Source organism: Athene noctua, chromosome Z (genome assembly GCF_965140245.1).
Source record: "Athene noctua chromosome Z, bAthNoc1.hap1.1, whole genome shotgun sequence".
Taxonomy (NCBI): domain Eukaryota; kingdom Metazoa; phylum Chordata; class Aves; order Strigiformes; family Strigidae; genus Athene; species Athene noctua.
In genome coordinates this window covers 80,589,885-80,608,091 of record NC_134077.1, presented here as the reverse complement: position 1 = coordinate 80,608,091, position 18,207 = coordinate 80,589,885, and the positions used below count along the sequence as shown (strand labels likewise).

Below are 18,207 nucleotides of genomic sequence, written 5' to 3'. Positions count from 1 at the left end.
TTAAGGGACAGCCCTTCATCATGTTTACTGATAAACAAGACACTCTCCAGCAGATAGGCATTTGTTCCCAGAGGGGTAAAACAAAGTGCAGGTGTTGGAATGAAAAAAACAACACAAAAAAAATATCACAAAACCAAAAGCCACACAGTATGACCGCTTCCCTCCCTGCTTTAAGTGGAGCAAGTGAGGAAAAACCGTCATGAAGTATTTCCTCACACTACAGAAGTTATCTATAGAGACTGATGGAGGAAAGAAACAAGGCATGAGATCTGCAGACTAATTCATCTATAAACACCCTTTATTTATATGGCCTAGGCTCACAATAGCTACTGTGGCACACACAGGTGTTTGGCATGTGTGGCTTCTAGTGAAGTATACTGATCCAGGAGCAATCTAGTCAGCACATTGAAAGCATATAAATCCTGAAGAAGCCAAGCTGATCACTGGCACTAAACAGTATTGATTAAAGTTTTCCAGGAATTTTCTTGGGGACAATCCAAAACACAGCTTTGTCTTGGCAGTATCCAAGATATTCACTTACAATTTGCATTATACTAGCATCTAAAAAGCTACAGCAAAGGTGCCAGTTCTACCCAGATAGCATGGGTTTAAGTAGTGTCTGGGGTAGTCTATCACTTACCATTCCCACAGGTCAGCACTTTCACCACCAAGCTAGTTAAAAGCAGATGTTGCTAACACCATCTGCAGCACTGAGGGGGCTGTCAAGGCTTCTCTGCCCTTGAGCAACACCTGCACTGCAGCATATTCCTCTCAAGGAACACATCACATCATTCAAGCTCACTGGAAAAGTAAGGCCAACTATACAGACAGACTTTAAGATAGGGAGTCTTTTATACCCTGAGAGGGCCTTCAGAAATATACAGCAAGTTCCATTCAAGCAATGTAAGGCAACACTTTTCCATGAGGACAGGACATTGAACCAGTGTAGTAACAGCTTTTCTGGTAGATGTGACAAAGAAGCTTCACCCCTTGCTAGTATTTTGGCTTTGAGAGGCTACTAGCTACTGTCATCAGATATGCAGTATTAGGGTGCTTTAAGAGAGCTTGTTTTTTCAGATTTAAATTCAGCTTGAAGTTAGAGCACAGATTAAATAAAAATCAGGGTTAAAGCATGTGCTTCATGCATCCATCCCTAATAACACTGCAGACCACTACAACTATTATTTTCTAAGACAGGCAGAGAGGCTGTCATCCTCATGGTAGGGTCTGCACTCCTTAATTTGAGGGTATCATCTAGAAGCAAGTAAAGCCAATTGGTATTTACATTTTGTTCATTTTCCTGGACTATAAAGCACTACACATTTTTGTTATTTCTTTGCTCCCACACATTAGTGTAGTTCTCTTCAATCCATGACACATAAAACCACAAATCCAAGTTCAGCAAAAGCCTATCTTTAGAGATTAGAGGCACTACCACTTTCATTTCCAAAGTAACTTCTCATCTACTGCTTATTGCTTCACAGAAGCAGTTTAGAAGCTCTGAATGTGGCTTTAAGACAGTGATATTCTCCAAAGGAATTAATGCTTTGAGGACCACTAAATACAGCTGTTGGTTGAGCTCTTTCCTTGCCTTTTGAAAGAATTTTGGATTATTGCCTTTATTTTCAGAACAATTGCAGCTAGTTCCACTAACCCATGTCACCTACATGGTTATTCAGACTGACACTTCATGATTTCTGTGAAGTATCTGGTTAAGAATCATACAGCTGAAGGCAACACCTCTTTCTGCCCCCTGCCCCTCTCTATTTAAATAAACAAAACATGCCCAATAAATTCATTTGTCAATAAATCATTTTAGCTGGAGTGGCATTGTGAATGCTAACACATTAAAAGGGTTGCAGCTCACTGGATTTTTCTATCTTCAGTCCGTCATTGCAGTATTGCTAGTAGCTAACTTGCAGTCAGTTACTGCCCTTAATAGCTGGAAAAGACACAGGTTCCCCACAGTTTTTCAATAACTCACCAAGAGTAAATTCTTACTAAGACTAAGTTCACTCAGCTTTTACCTCAGGGCTCCAGTTACAGCCACCTCCAAGCTGGAGTCTGGAGCTTTCTGCCCTGTTCCATCCTAGTCATGGAGTAGTTTTCTCCATTCACAAGAGCTTGGAGTCTCAGCTGCGCTGCAACCTGGGCTCAGGCAGCCAAGTCAGACACAGCTTAAAGAGTCAGTACAGCTCAGCATTTAAGATCTTGCTCAAGGTCAGCAGAGAACAAGCCTCAGTGAAGTTACATCCGAGAAGTAGAGCAAATGTTGGTTTTAACAGGTGTATTGTCTTCTTCAGACTGGCAGGACATCCAAGTTACAATCTCAAATATGCAGTTTAGGTGTTGCAAGTAGATTTTCACATAGCAGTGCTAAGTCTCACTGCACTGTTAAGAGCTCCCATCTTGTCTCCTGACCTACATTACAGAAACCAGCCTCTCCACTCAGATAAGGAAAAGACTGGCTAGTGTGACAGCCAGACGATCTGTTTGAGATACCACAAGAGTACTCCACAACGATAGAAGACATGAGAATAGTTCGCAGGTTAATCTAGGAACTGATGTCTCCCAGACCACAGTCTGTCAACCAGAAAGCCTCAGTCTTTATTCTCTGCCCCTCCCATTGTTAATCACAGGGACATGCTGCCCAAGACTTATCACAAACCCCTGAGACACCGATAGGAGAATGAAGTGCCCACACAGCTGTAGAAAGAGAGCTGCTTAACCAATCTGGTTATCCCCTTCTCCCCATGAAGCAGCTCTGAGAGCATCCAGCAGCTCGGGTAGGTTCAAGGCATTCCAGCACAGGCAGTCCAGAGGATTCTTTCCGACCACCAAGCATAACTTTTTCCACCATGGCTTGCAAGTTATTGCCAAGACTCACTCTTCTGAAACACAGCTGAATAACCAAGTTCCTCTACATACGTTTTGAATATTTGTTTTCAATACTCCGTGTCATTAAGTATGAAGCAATCCTGTTGAAAACATTATGAAAGCTGCGCAACACCAAATTCAACCTCAAAGTATACTCCTCCCTCCATTAAGTTGAAATAAGAACCATAAAGTAATAATACTGTTATACAGTAAAAGCTATGTTGAGTTTTACCAGATGGAAAGATTAAAAAAGTAACAGTACTAAGACAGACAGTTATGCTGATGCAAGTGTTTATACCAAGTTAAGAGTGTTAGCTATCCTTCCTCTCGTTCAGAAGAGATGAAATTGCCAGTTCCAAAGAAAGTCACTGTACTGGAAAGTTGTTGATCACAGAGACCATCAAGGACAATTTTACAACAGTACTAGAGCACCTACATTGTAAAATACCATTAATCACCCTTATCAATAAAATCCCATCTCTATGTGAAAGTAACTGTAAGCAAGCACACAAACATGTTGTTGTACATGCTTCCACACCAAACCCTAGAGTGCCTACAAGCAAAAAGGAGACAAGTACCCTATCCTTTCAGTAAAATACCACAGTACTAACCTATCCAAGTGATATCATGAGCTTGAGAGATGAAATAGCTAGAGGAAGCAGTTCTAGTTACCACCATTATGAAAGATGGGAAACTGAACTCAGACAGCAGCTTGGCTGTGGGTAGAGCACTGATGGCAAGCTGAAAGCCATGCTAGGTTTAAGTCAGTTCTTTTAACTAGGAGACTAGAAAAGAGCTGCCTGATGTACATATATGCACACAGTTCAACAGGAGAAGAGACAGCAGTTCCTTTAAACAAGATGATGACTAAGCTCATTCTTTGAGAGCTGATGGTCCACTTGTAAAGTGTGTGGCAGACAACTGCTTGTAACTAAAAACTTCCTGGCCTAAGAACTATGGTTCAGCAATTTAACTGCAATGTAATCTCCCCATTCAGTGCAGTGACTGGAGGAAGAGGACCACAGGACTTCCCAAAAGCCAGGAGAGCAGCCTCAATAAATAGGTGAATTATGAAGAGTCAGGAGACCATTCAACCAAACCAGCAATCCTACCATCCTAGGTGAAAACCAACATTCCTGTGTCCTTCAAGCACTTCTTCTGCAGATGAGGACAGGGATTTACCGTAAGAAGCCTCATGTTTACAGGTCCTTATAGGTAACAAATCAAACCAGTATTGCTAGAGGGACAACACAGCAGAGGTGACATCAATCTAGAAGGTTGCTGAAGTGCATTGATGACAACTGCCTGACACAGGTGACTGATAAGCTGACAGGGGGAGATGTTTTGCTGAACTTTAGTCTTACGAAGAAAGAAGAATTGGTCAGGGATATGAAAGTAGGGGGCAGCCTCGGCCACACTAGCCATGAGCTGGTAGAGTTCAGGATTCCAACAGGGGAGAGCAAAACAAAGATCACAACCCCAGACTAACCAGGAGCAGACTTTGGCCTCTTCAGGAATCTGCTACAAAGGCACATGGCCCTGAAGAGGCATGCAGGAGAAATGGCTGATTTTCAAGGAGCACCTTTCCAGCCCCAAAACTGGTCCATCCCAATGATCAGGAAATAAAGCAAAGGTGGCTGGAGAACTGCATGCATGAGCGTGGAGATCCTGACAAAACTCAAACATAAAAAGGAAGCATAAGAAAAAGCAGCCACAGTTGACACAGAAGGAATACAGAGACATTGTCTGAGCACACAGGGATGGGTTTAGTGAGACAAAGCCGAATCTGGCAAAGGATCTGAGAACAGCAACAAGAAAAACTTCTACAGGTACATCAGCAGCAAAACAAAAAACATAGAAAATGCCGTCCTGATGGGGCAAAGGATCTGATGACAAAGGACAGATAAGGCAGAAGTACTTAGTGCTTTCTTTGCCTCAGTATTCATTGAGATGATCAGCCTTCAGGAATCCCAGGCCCCTAAATCCAGTGGAAAAGTCTGGAATAAGGTCAATTCACCATCAGTGGGAGAGGACCAGGTTAGGGAGCATTTCAACAAACTGGAGAGACATAAACCCATGATGTGATGGACTCACAAGTGCTGAGGTGGCTGAAGTGCCACTTCAATGCATTTCTAATGCCACTTTCAATTCTTTTATCCTTATTACAGTGATAAGAGGAGGTTCCTGAGGACTGGAAGAAACCAAGTGTCACTCCCATCTTTGAGGCAGCAGATACAGGGAACTACAGGCCAGCCAGCCTCACCTCAATCCCTGTAAAGGTGACTGAACAAATATTGGAAACCATTTGCAAACACATCACTGTATCCTTCATGAGAAGTCATCATGGACTTGCGGGAAGTCATGCTTAACCAACCCAACATGTCTTACAAAGATATGACTGTCCTGGTGTACAACAGGAGAGCTTTAATCTGGTTCATCTCAACTTTTAAGAGCTTCTTTCAAAATTGTCTCCCATAACATCCTCCTAGACAAGCTGATAAGTACAAGCTAGGCAGATATACAGCAACATGGGCTGAAACCTGGCTGAACTGTTGGGCTCAAAGGGTGATACCACAAATTCCAGCTGGAGGGCAGTCACAAGTGGAATACATGAGCAGGCAGTAATACAGCCACTGCTGTTTAACACCATCAGTGACCTAAATGATGGGATAGGGTATATGCTGAGGATACAGCACACTTGCTGAGGATACAGCACTGCTTGATACACCAGATGGTTGTGCTGTCATTCAGAGGGATCTCAACAGGCTGGAAAAACAGGCTGACAGGTACCTCCTGAAATTCAGCATGAGGAAATGCAAAGTCCTGCACCTGGCAGCAATAACCCCACGTAGCAGTTTGTACTGGGGGCTGACTAGTTGAAGAGCAGCTTGGCAGAAGGAGAAAAAACCCACACCACACACAGATCCTAAGGGAAAAGTTGACTGTAAGCCAACAATATGCGTCATGGGAAAGAAGGCCAGTCTAGAAAGGGAACACGCAGGGGATCCTACCGATATGGATAAATACCTGATGGTAAGGCATACAGAAGGTGGTGACAGAGTCCTTTCAGTGGGTCCAACAACAGAACAAGAGACAACAGGCACAAACTGAAATATTGGAAGTTTCGCTTAAATGTAAGAAATGTTTTACTTTGCAGGTGACTAGATGCAGGAGCAGGTTGCCCAGAGAGATATTCAAAAACCAACTTCACAGCATCCTGGGCAGCCTGCTCGGAGCTGAGGGGTTGGGATACAAGATATCCAGATGTGCCTTCCAGCCTCAAGTTCCCCAACTGTCAGTTTTGTGTTCCTGTAGATCAGAACCAAGATCACTCATCATACTTACACTGTTTCATAAGTTCACCAACTTCAATTCCTGACTTTCTGTAGTCCTCAGTCTCTCCCAAGACTGAGAATTTACCTCCAGATTGCTTTAACAACAATACATGATGCTGGTCTAACAGTTCTCATTTAGTCAGAGAAGGAAGAGGTTTGTAGAAGCTCAGGCAGATCTATTTTAAGATTTCAGATTATACTGCAAACTGGTTTCATCTGTGGGTGGATAAAGTTAAGAGCAATAATTATAAACTAGCAACCAAGGAGGCTGGAAGTAGAGCTCCAGACTCTCAGTATATTTTTTTATTGAAGAGCTGCCAGGCTCCCTTCCAGAATGAGTGCTAAGTAACAGTACTCTAGCAAACACCAAGTATTTATACTTGATCAGGTGCTAATACAGGCCTAGTGATTCACCAAGGTGGTAGCTTGGAAGCAGACAAGCAAGGGGTCACATCCAAGCAATAGTTTTCAGTTAGTAACCAGAAGCTTGCAGTAGGAGTTGTAACATCCATCTCCTTGAATTAGCAAATTCAAACTATGGATTCACTGCAAACCTGGTATTCCACATCAGCTCTGCTTGATAGACATTTACTATCTGTAAAAGAGCCTTGAAGCTCATTCCAGCTGTCTTAGAGCCAAATATAATGTAGGCACATCTTTAAAGAAAAGCTGAACAGGTTACAGGTAACTTGGGTCATTACAGATGTCTGAAAGAGTACAAGGGAGTCTGAGCCTTAAGATAGGTGGGATATGAAAGCTTTTGGAGTGATATGCAAGATACTACTTTTACTAGGAGTTAGGACCTTATCAGGTAGCACCAGTCTCAAGGCAGACCATAGCAAGAACAGCCAAGATCACCCTGTTAGAAAGATATTCTCACAACACAAGTCTAGAGGGACTACAAGGACCATAGCTAGAGCACAACTTGGAACAAGTTGTATGGAACAAGCCATACCAAACACTTTCTTCCTAATTCTGCAAGCCTGGCACTTCAAACACTTAGCAGCATACTACTAAATCTGCACAGCCTCAGTGGGGCTACATCCTGAATATTATACTTCTACAGCCATTTGGGTACAGTCACACAGCAGAATAATGTCTGCTTCTCACCTCTGCTCCAAACCCAGTAACCCATTAAACAGTGCCTTTTCTCCCCAGTGGCAAAGTGTTTGTCCTAGCAGGCAGATTCACTATCTAAAGTGACAAACTAGTGAACTGGAGTCAAGTACTCACATGCAAGCAAAACTTCCTCTTTTTTTTAAAAAGGGAAAAAAAGGAGAGAAATCCACACTGACACTTCCCCATTTGTCTTACCTTTGCTGCTGAGGATCTGCTCTAAAAAGCAGATCTCAGTTACCTTGCCTGCCTTCCAGAAGCTCCTTAAGAGAGCAAGAACTCAGATTTACAGCTAACCCTGCAATGGACACTGCCATGCACCCTGACGGATTGTTTCCTCCTGCATGTTTCCCTCTCACCTGAGGTAAAAAAAAAAAAAGGGGTCAGTACTGCTTAGGTTCAGCTTTAGCTGTCTCCTTGTTTGGCAGCTAGCAAGCATCAAGGGAGAAACTCAAAAGAGCTGATGGTGGTCAGGTATCAGGACAAACAACATGTTACGCAATTAGACATGAGAGGAACAGAAATTACAGAAAGATGTGGCCAGTACAGAAATGCTTCAGAGACAAGAATCTACAAACACAAGTGTTTCATGTTTGCAGCAAAATCCTTGTGAAAGCCAAGTACTTAACCAGAAATGTCCATTTCATTTAAGAGGTTAGATGCTACTCAGATGTCAAGGTTTCCTGGCTCTTAGAACAGCTCTCTCCTACAATTCAGGATGAAGAAGGTATTTCAGACAATCAAAGCTCTGCAGCCCTCTTCATAAAATTCAGAAAACCTGAGACTAGTCTACTTAGCAGGCCTTACAACCGAGGAAGCCACAGTAAACAGCACAGGTTTTTCTTCCCTTTTCCATGATCTACTACTGCTCTAGTAGCACTAGTCACTGTTCTTAAAACAGCAACCAAAAGTTTATGAGACTCCAAAGTTAGAGAGGGTCCAAGCTACTAGATTAATCCCACATTTGAATCAAAAACTAACAGGACACGGGCAGGCAGTGTTCCTGTCCTCCAGGATTCTGACTCAGGAAAAAGTAGTGTTCTTACTCAGCGTCTCTAAAAAAGCAAGGAAAACATGCTTTAAAGAATACAAAGCAGTGATGGCAGAGGTTCAGCCACTTCAGGCTGTGTCAGCATCAGACTGTGTCAAGATGTGGCAGTGGAAACTGAAGCACTGATTTACAGGCAGACAACTTTCCTTACTTTTCTGCATCTTCTCCCATCAGAGGATGTCAGCCTTAGGTACTTCTGTCCTGCAACAGTGTTTAGGAAGTACCTGCTCAGAGCAGGTAAGAATCACCCAGAAAACCCAGTTAGTTCATGGTGATGTGTCAGCCATTGCCACTATCCTTCTGCCAGAGGGATGTCCTAGTACAGGCCTGGGTATGGGCAGTGGTCTTTACATAAGCTTACTGACTCAGAGCCACTTTGAAGCATCAGATTTCAACCCAAACTTCTCCTGCAGTGCCAATCTCCAACAGAATCTCCAGGAAGACACCAAGAGAGCAGACAAGCACAGCTCCTATTCAAGAATCGATAAAGAACAGCTGCTGAGCTTTAAATCTCAGCCAGACTTGAACACTGACCTCCCTCTGTTACCCAACTACTAAAGCTATCCACACATTGTTAGCTGACTAGTAAGCCAGCCTCTCAAGGGATTAATGACCACCAGAAGTTAAGACCAAAAGACATACTAATCACCTAAAAGGCAGTTTTACCTATTGACCTCCACTTACCATACTTTCTCTCTAGACTACTCAACACACAGCACAGAGTTTACTACTGCCTTAAACTTATGAACACCTGTTTGTTCACTGAAGTTTTTCTTTAGGTGGGAAAGAAGTCACCTCATTTTTCTCTTGCCAGTGCATCAGGTATTAAGTGGAAGGGACATCCCTCACACAACAGAGCTGTTGGACTCCTTCCATCAGAAGGATCAGATATTTGGCTTTTTCTGCTAATTCAGCTAGAGGGAAAAAAGAATGCTGCCCTCTTCCTACTGGAAATCCTTTTATTCTGCAAGGCTCATTACCGTAGTGTCACTTCCAGGTCAACCACAGACCTGCTCTCAAGTCTAAAAATCACTTACCTCAGCACATTTTTGCTATTCCCTTTACAGTATGTATGTGCTGCCAAATGCCTACAACAGGACAGTACTACAGGTACTAGAAGATGGACTCAACCTGTGTTGCTGGTATAAAAACTGGGCAAGATTCTTCCTACTGACAAGAAGTTAGCTGACCAAGACCTGAGTCTAGAGAGGTATGCTCCTAGATAATCAGGGATATGATACACTTTTCAGACATCTCAAGGCAGTAAAGCAGAGAGCAGCCTGCTTACAAAAAACCTCTTTAATACAGCTGAGGAAAAAAGTTATAGGGTGTGAGCCACTCCTCAGAACAGTGCTGCTCACCAGCTACACAGCAGTGTGGATGGACAGTGCTAACAGAACACAGTACCACCACTGCACTCATGAGCTGCAAGAAGACCTATGAAGGCAGCAGCCAACTCCTGTTGCTACAAGCTGGTCAGACAGCAATCTAGTTACACAAGTAAATCCAACCAATTGTAGACAAAAACCTCCATGATCCCTACTGCCACCTTACTCACATACCCCCTTCTCTCAGAGGCACATCAACTGTTTGACAAGTTTCTTAGACGAAGGTGTGTGTTCCCAGAGGGAAGGTAAGCCTGGCTCCTCACTTGAGCAACAGTGGTTAAATGTTCAAGGAGAAGGCTCCTTACATCGGCAGGAACAAGTGCCGAGACGGTACAGCTCAGTTACAGGGCAGCAGAAGGTGACACATGGAAGAGGTCTTGACTCATTCCCCCAGAGCATGGGAGTGTAGCAGAACAGATAGTCCTGGCAGCCCCAAGGCCTTTAAAGGAGGCTAGCAGATCCATCCTGCCCACAAGCAGCTCCACGCTCCCCAGAACAGCCACAGGAAGCACCTCTTACCACCAGCAGCTCTGTAACACCTTGTACACACACCAGCTGGCCCAGAACTGCTTATTATGAAGTTTCAGACCAGTCTCACTCCTTGCAACCCTTGGTCCCAGGAAATTCTACCTTAACACATTTCAGGAAGTCTGCCCACAGAGATACTAAACCCTTACAAGAGTAGTTAATCTATCAGGAGTGCTGTGCTGCCACTTCTGCTTTCACATTCAAGAGTTATCACATCCAAGGCCCACACACGAGCAACGCTACTTTATAAAGTCCGCTAGTGTCCCACGGACACATGGCAGAGCTAGGAAAGGGAGAGCCGGCACAGATACTCCTGCAACAGCATCCTTTCCATATTACACTGCTATGAAGAAGCCAGCAGGAGTTCAGCTCTGGAGAGGACAATCACAGACAAGCTGATGGCAAGCTCGGCAGTAAGGAAACAACGGCAGCTCCAAGCCTTCCCCATGAGAGCTACAGGAAGGAGACAGCGAGGGAGTTGCAGCAATTCCTGAAGCATTCAGACCCACCCGTGGAGGGTATGAGCCCCAGGAAGATTCGATCAGTAACATCTTGCCTCTCGCACCCACCCCGGTGAGAGTGGGAGCATCGGAGTCCCAGCTGGTCCCTCGCAGAGAGAGACACGATGCCTGCAGCCCCCACACCAGGCGCCTTCTCCCCTCCGGGCAGCCCCGGTCTCTGGCAATGGATGTCAGCAGCGTACGGGGCTCCGTTTCCCCGCGGGAAACCAGGGAGGCAGCCGGCGAAGGGGATGTGGCAGGGAAACACGCACACACAGAGCCCTTCTCCCTCCTCTCCGTGCTCCCCTCCACAAGCAGGGACACCGCGCCCCCCCTTCCCCGGGCCGTACCTTGTCGGCGATGCTGCGGGGCAGGAGCAGGTCGGGGCTAGGGGTGAGCGCCGGCCCCATCTCCTCGCTGCTGGACGTGGCCAGGGGATGCGGCATCTCCCGCAGCGACTTGGGCCCGGAGGACGGGAGAGACTTGGGGGCGCCCGCCGCGCCGCCCGACATCGCGCCGGGGCCGGGCCGGGCCGCGACCGAATGAAGGAAGGAGGGAGGGAGGGAGGGAGGGAGCGGAGGCCGCGCCGCCTCGGCGGGGAGCTGCGGGGCCGCGGCCGGAGGCTGCCCGCCGCCACCGCGCTGCGAGAAGGCGGAGAAGGAGAGGCGAGAGCAACGCCTGCCCGCGCCGCCGCCCCTTTACAAAGCGCCCTCCGCGCCACCTGCCCGCCCCGCCCCGCCCCGCCCCGCGCGGCGGCGGCCGCGAGCCGCCCGCCCCCCGCCCCGGGCCGACAGCGGAAGGCGCGGGGCCGCCCCAGCGCGGCGGCGGGCGGGGCTGCGGCGGGCGGAGGCCGCGCCCCCGGCGGGGCGGGGCGGGGCGGGGCGGGCGGTGCCAGCCGCCGCCTGCTCGGGCGGGCCCGGCGGGGTCCCGCCGAGCCCCGTGAGGCGCGGCCCTGCCTCCGGGCGGCCCCGAGGGTGCCCCCCCGCCCCCAGCGCTGGCGCCGATGCCGGCGGCGGTCAAGCGCCGGAAGAGCGAAGCGGCTGCTCGGCGTTCGCGGGCTCAGCTCGCCGGCTTCAAACGCTCCACGCGCTTCAAAGGGAAACTCGGCGACAGCTGCGTGTCGCCGTGCAGGACGAGAGCCCGTGTCGGCCGCGGTACGGGCACGGGGGTGGCTAAAATGGCAGTTGAGCGCGGGAGGCCCCTCCTCCAGGCCCAGCGGCAAGACCGACCCACCAAGCCGGGCTCAGGGACAAGACTCTGCCTCGGTGACCTCTAATTTCCAGTGGGCTGGGCGTAGCCTACCAGGAGACAGGCAGAGCGATCTCTGGTGCACCGGGCCAGCAAACCACAGACAGAGGCTTTCAGCGGTCGCTGTGTGTTTGCTTTCAGCGCACTTGAGAGGATTCACAGTTTTGCAGAATAATGTTTCGTACTGAAGCTGCTTGGAATCCATTGCAGAGAATTTTTTTTTCTATTTGAAAAAACGGATTTTAAAAAAGATGCACTGAAAAGTTTTACGCTGACCATGCGTGGAAAGAATTTTTGTATTTTTTCAGGCAACATTCAGGCTCTCACGATTTGCTAAAATGAGCTGAAAGATTATATCGAGTCCTGTAGAAATGGTCCATGTGAATTCGTCTAACAGCATGTGTCGATTACAAAAATTTCAGTGATCTATCGACAGTTAACAATGTGAAAAAAGTGTTGATGACTGTTGAATAATGAATAAATAGGAGAAGAATCATAGTCTGGTTTAAAATATTCCCTGAGCAGATAAAGCAGCTACATTTGTCTGATAAATTACTCTTTGTGCTCAGCACTAATTAGGACGGAATAGAGTAACATGTCGCTGGGGAAAGAAAGATGGATCACTGTGAGACTGTCATAATCCCTTCCAGCTATATGTAGATGTATGAAGATACACATACGGATATGTGACCAAACAGGACTCAGATGCTGTAAACATTTTTGCTCCTGTTTTTAACTTTTCCCAGGGGAGTACAGCCCATTGAAATGAAAAATAGCAGCACTGTTACTTAAATTTAAACCAGCAAGTTTCACAGGTGTCAACCTAGGTGCCACGCAGCAGGACAAACACAGGACTGCAACACTGTGGACTTTGATTACAAAAAGGAATATGATGTATCACCGGAAAAAGACATGAAAAAAACCTAATCTTTACTATAAATAACTACTTAATACTATATCATGTTTGAACACCAGTAACAGTCAAAAGCCCCAAACAAGGCCCAGGCCCCAGTGAAAAAGAGGCTGTGAAATATGCCTTGTTCATTAAAAAACAACCACCTATTTATCTATCAAGGAAAGGAAACAATACAAATTAGGCAACATAAATACATACACCACAGCTTTCTTCTAGACTATCTTAAGTGGGAAGCACTGTGATAAAGCAGCAGGTAGGTCTGCATATCTGCCACACTACATAGGAACCAGTTCCCTTCCATTTTGTGAAAGTCTGTGTCTCAAAGGCTTGACTTTCCAAGAGCTCTTCCCATCTTTTCCCTTAAACGTCCTCACACAGCTGTTTTCAACTCAAGACCCTTCTCCAAAGGAAGCCTGGTAAGGATGCTTACACCAACACCATCAAAACTTGGGAGACCTGGGGACATTCTAGTTCTGTGCAGGTACAAACGACCTTCCACTCATTAAACCTATTGGTTTGTTGGGCAGCAAGCCAAGCATAAGCCTGCTGCATCGCTGCAGCAAGAAAGACCAGTGGTATCTGGGCTCCCTAAGCAGCAAGCAGCACAGGCAACAGTTCGAGGGCAGGGTTTATTACCCTCTGCTTGGTACTCATTAGACCTTATCAGAAATACCGTGTCCGACTGTGGGTCCCTTGTAACAAGACACTGGCAAACTGGAGAAAGTTCAGAGGTGAAGTGCTAAGGCTTGGACAACTGACCCAAGCCAGAATTGACCTATAGATGAATGTTGCATGTTTTATAACTGAAAATCATTGTGCTAGTAGGTATTGTACTAAGTTATAACAATGCACTTACGCTGATGTAAAAAGTGCTAAAGCATTGAAATACTGAAGCCTGAACAACAGGCCCCAAGCCGAAGCTGTGAACTTAGTATATAATCATTAACAAAGTATGTAAACTCGCTAGTGAAAGATGCAGCTTAGACAAAATAGAATCAGTAGTGAGGAGAGAATTTATCCAACTTCCCTTGTTCAGCCTTGTTCAAGACTGCGAACCCACGTATCTGGCCTTGTTAGAAACTCCCTTGGTTTCCCCCCCGAGTCCTGGCCAGGCTTTGGATGGAATCCAACAGGAGAATGAAACCAGAAATTTTCTGCTCAAAACAAAGGTGCCAGCTGTTCTGGCCTGTCGATCTCTGGTCTATAAGGCTGGACCCGCTCACAGCGACTTTGGCAGCCTCACCTACGGGTGGAGGCACCGCGTAGGATTTCCCCCTTGCCGGGACAGGCTCTGCAAACCCTCGCTGTGACCGGGGCTGCCCAGCCACTGCGGGTCTGCATGATGGTAACGTATGCAAGTGGTGATGGATCTTTCTTAATCACTATTCTGTCTCAGGTAGTAATGATTTGATGCATTACCCTGTATTTTCCTGTTTGGTGCTTTAAGTGCACTATTCTGCTTTTTCTTACTGCATGTTTTCTGTATTACACTGTTAACATTGGTTATCACTAGTAAAATACGCCTATTCACTCTGGTGTCCGAGTTTAATTGGTATCCTTAATCGGCAAAACAAGAGGAGGACACTGAGATGGTTGGTGGCCAGAGCACTTGTCCTGCAAGCAGAAGCCACAGGGCCAAGGCTTTTCCAGCCTGGAGCAGACATGGCTTCAAGGGCACTTAACTGCAGCCCCCAGTACCCCACGGGGAGAGGATGGAAGAGATGGAGATGGGCTCTTCACAGCAGTGCACAGCAGGAGGACAAGAAACAAAGGACATAAACTGAAACAGCAATTCCTGAGGGCTATTAGGAACAACTTTTTCCCCGAGGACAGCCAAGCAGCAGAAGCAGGTTGTGGAGAGGTTGAGTAATCTCCTCCCTTGGAGATTTTCAGGACAATCTGGTCTGATCTTGTGTCTGACCCTTCTTTAAGCAAGAGATTGGACCAGAGACCTCCCTAGGTCACTTCTAGCCTGAATGATTCAGTGATTCAGATAATGTTTGTTGCAGTGGAAGTCATATGTTTAGTTTCTGAACAATGTGAGGTGAGCTCTCAATTTTCCCATACACAAGGATGAAGTTCCAAGCTCCAGTGATTCACTTACTGCTCTAGTTCCCTGTGAATACTGTCTGTACAGGGAATATATGCCTCTTTGTCTACTAATCACCTTTATCTGTGCTACCTAGATGGTTTCTGCTTGGAGCTGAAATGTCATCCTTAGTCTTTTCATCTGACAAAAACTAATTAGAAACCTTTCCAAATAACTAGCTGAATCAGTATATGCAAAATACAAGAATATTTGTGCACAGGTGAATACAAGCAAGCTGAAGTCTGGTTGGAAAAAGTTCAGAAGACATTAGTAGAAGGACTTTTATTAGGGAAACAGACAAACCTGGCAATTATTATGGTGATACTCCTATATTCTGACTATGATAGTTATGTTCAAATTTCAGAATTCCAACACCATCGCATGCTGTAAAGTCAAGATGGTTAACTGTTGAGCAGGTCTCTTTCCTGTATTGATCCCTAGGTCACTTTAATATAAATGTTCACTACAGCTCATTTCTGATAATTACATGCATTTTGTGAAACCAAACAGAGAGGTTTAAGGTATCTGTAAATCTGTTCAGAATCAAAGATAGATGTCTATCTTCCCCGGATTTCAGTGAGTACTAAGTGCGTAAATATTTGTGTAGACAGCAATCTAGGTTTAACAATATATACCTTCAGTAGCAGATGCAAACTATCATACTGAGAACTAGAAGAGTTCAAAAATCATAAATTGTATCTTGAAACTTGCAAAACTTACTTTGAATTTATAATCTGAAAAAAACCTGTACAACTGGCTGGCTGTTTCTTTGCTGTCTTCTCTGCAAATTCATATCACAGAGTGAGGCAAGTTTTTAGGTTCCTGTTCAGCCATGAAAGAAACCCTTTTTTTTTTTTTTTTTTTAACATGGAAGATGACAATCTTATGTACTTGATTTCAAGAGCTGGAACTTCAAAAAGACAGAAGATAAAACATTTTAAGACTTGCATTTGAAAAATTAGAGTTAGGAGCAAATTCTTGTACCTTGATTAGAACTAGTCACACATTATCAACAAACGCCATAAACAATTCCAAATCTTTTGTGCATGAAACAAAACAGAAAAAAGGTATTCTATGTAGCTGACTTATTGTAGGAAATTTTTCCACACCCAAATAGAAAAACTCTCAATGCATCAGCATGTGGGTCATCTGGCTCCAGCAGCAAGCACAAGAATGTACAGCCAAAAACTGAGGAAGGAAAGTGTCTATTTTTCTAATAGTAGCAGCACTGAAATAGATAAATGTTTTAATTCTGTGAAGAGATTATGAGTGATGAAAAACATGGTAACATGGTAACATTCCATTCTCCAGTTCCTACTCCATACTGCTAACTGTGATGATATAATTTTATGACTGTAATATTCTCCTTGAAATTTTTATTGTTTTCTTTTTGTTAAACATTGACCAAGCTAAAACCAAACAGCACATGAAACATTCAACCAGCAGAATAAAAGACACTATGAGAATCAAAATCAGTGACTGGCTGAAGAGAGACTGCTATTCAATGCCTACCTCTCAACCCAAGATAACCTGAAAAAACTCCCATGCTTTCCTAGCAAAATCCTAACTATTTGTTCTGTTTACATCATTTCAAATGAGAAACAAGATACAACAGAGTAGGTATGCATATCATACTAACTGGGCAAGAAGGCAAATGGTCAGTTTGGGGGTTAAGGATCTCACCAATTCAAGACAAAGGCCACCAGTCTCATGTGGTTTTTTTCTGAAGAAAATAGTTCTGCCTCTGCATCACTGAAATGAAATGCAGGCTACCTCTTTGGATTGTAATAGGACAGATAGAGAGAAAGGATCTACAGGTTGCCTTCTCATCCTCATCCTGCCCTTTCAGTGATACTCTTGCACCTCCATAAGGCAGTGTTCGTTCAGGAAGTACTCATACTCCGCTGTTTAGCTGTATCTTCTGAACTAGGGCTGAGATAAACTATAATTAAGCATCTCTGGCACCAGCTGGAGATCACTCTGTCTGTGTTACATCTCCTGTCATTTTTACTAAGGGTGGGACATAGGCCAACATAAGCAAGAACAGCAATTTTTAAGAGATACTATGCAGTGCTGTTGCATTATGTATGACATACCTACAGTTGTTGGTATAAAAGCAGTTTAGTGGTGGGTTCTGAGATCCATGTGCTTTCTCTATGGCCTGTCTAAATCCTCTGAAAAAGAACATTTTCATATTTAACACATTTCCTGATTTTAACTGACAGATGTTACAGACAGCAGCAAACATACTACATGGCAGCCTTGGAGTACTAGGTGGCAAAGTGCTTTTGTTCAAAGCAAGAATGGGAGCAACTCCTTCATCATAACAGAAAAGCACCTGTAGGAAAACCCGTTTCCAAATTTAAAGATAGGCAGCACCAGTGATTTACTGCTCTTCTGGAGTGCCTTGTACTCCAATAATACCACTTGGGATGTTTTTATAATGGCAGATGGTGGTGTGAGTGCTCGGTGTGCGCCTGAAAAGGACTCTCAGTTGTTTCGTAACATTCTTTTCACAATGCATCTTCACCTTCTTGTTCAGATAATGAGACATAAAATGGCAATAGAGTTTACAATGAATAGCAGGAGGCTAACTTCAGGTTGAATTTATTTACTAGACTAGACATGTAAAACCCACCTGCTTTTCATGAAGTATTCTATTTAAAGACTAAATTACAGGATTCTTCTCTATAGCACACTCCAGACGGCACAGACAACAAACAATAAGGTAGGCTGGAGGCCACGCGAGCCAGACTGTCAGGCTTGGCTGGTTTGCCAGGTCAGTGGCAGTAAAAACTTATTTTCCTCAGTGTCAACAGCCTCTCCTTTTTCCCCCCTGTGCTGTACCTAGAGAGGATAACGTCTGTGTCTGTATGCACATAAGCACATATGAAACTAGTAAAAAATAACATTCTATAGGATGTAAAAAAACTTAAAAATCCAGCTGTCTTTTGAATAAAGATCCTTCCTCCCCTATGCTACTCCAGCTCATGTGTTGCAGACATTGAAGAGAACAGGCTTTTGATGTGACCCAGTTAACTCTTATGCACATGCTTGTTGACTCTGTACAGAGATGGGATCACTTTCAAGTCATCAGCACTATTCATGGCACACATTTAAGCTAATAGGTAAGCTTTTGCTGCATCAAAAGCCTTCAAA

At 44.9% G+C, this 18,207-nt stretch overlaps 1 protein-coding gene across 2 annotated transcripts in view; it reads right to left on the bottom strand.

Moving 5' to 3' along the window:
- SNX30 (sorting nexin family member 30) overlaps window positions 1–11,515 on the bottom strand; it is a 58,956-nt gene extending 47,441 nt beyond the window's left edge. For both annotated transcript variants that reach the window (XR_012635538.1, XM_074932178.1), the window contains exon 1: window positions 11,146–11,515. Coding sequence is in view for 1 of the 2 variants with exons in the window: in XM_074932178.1 (XP_074788279.1) it covers window positions 11,146–11,307 (162 nt within the window). In the remaining variant the exon portion in view is untranslated. The remainder of the gene's footprint in view (window positions 1–11,145) is intronic.
- Between the last annotated feature and the right edge of the window lie 6,692 nt (window positions 11,516–18,207).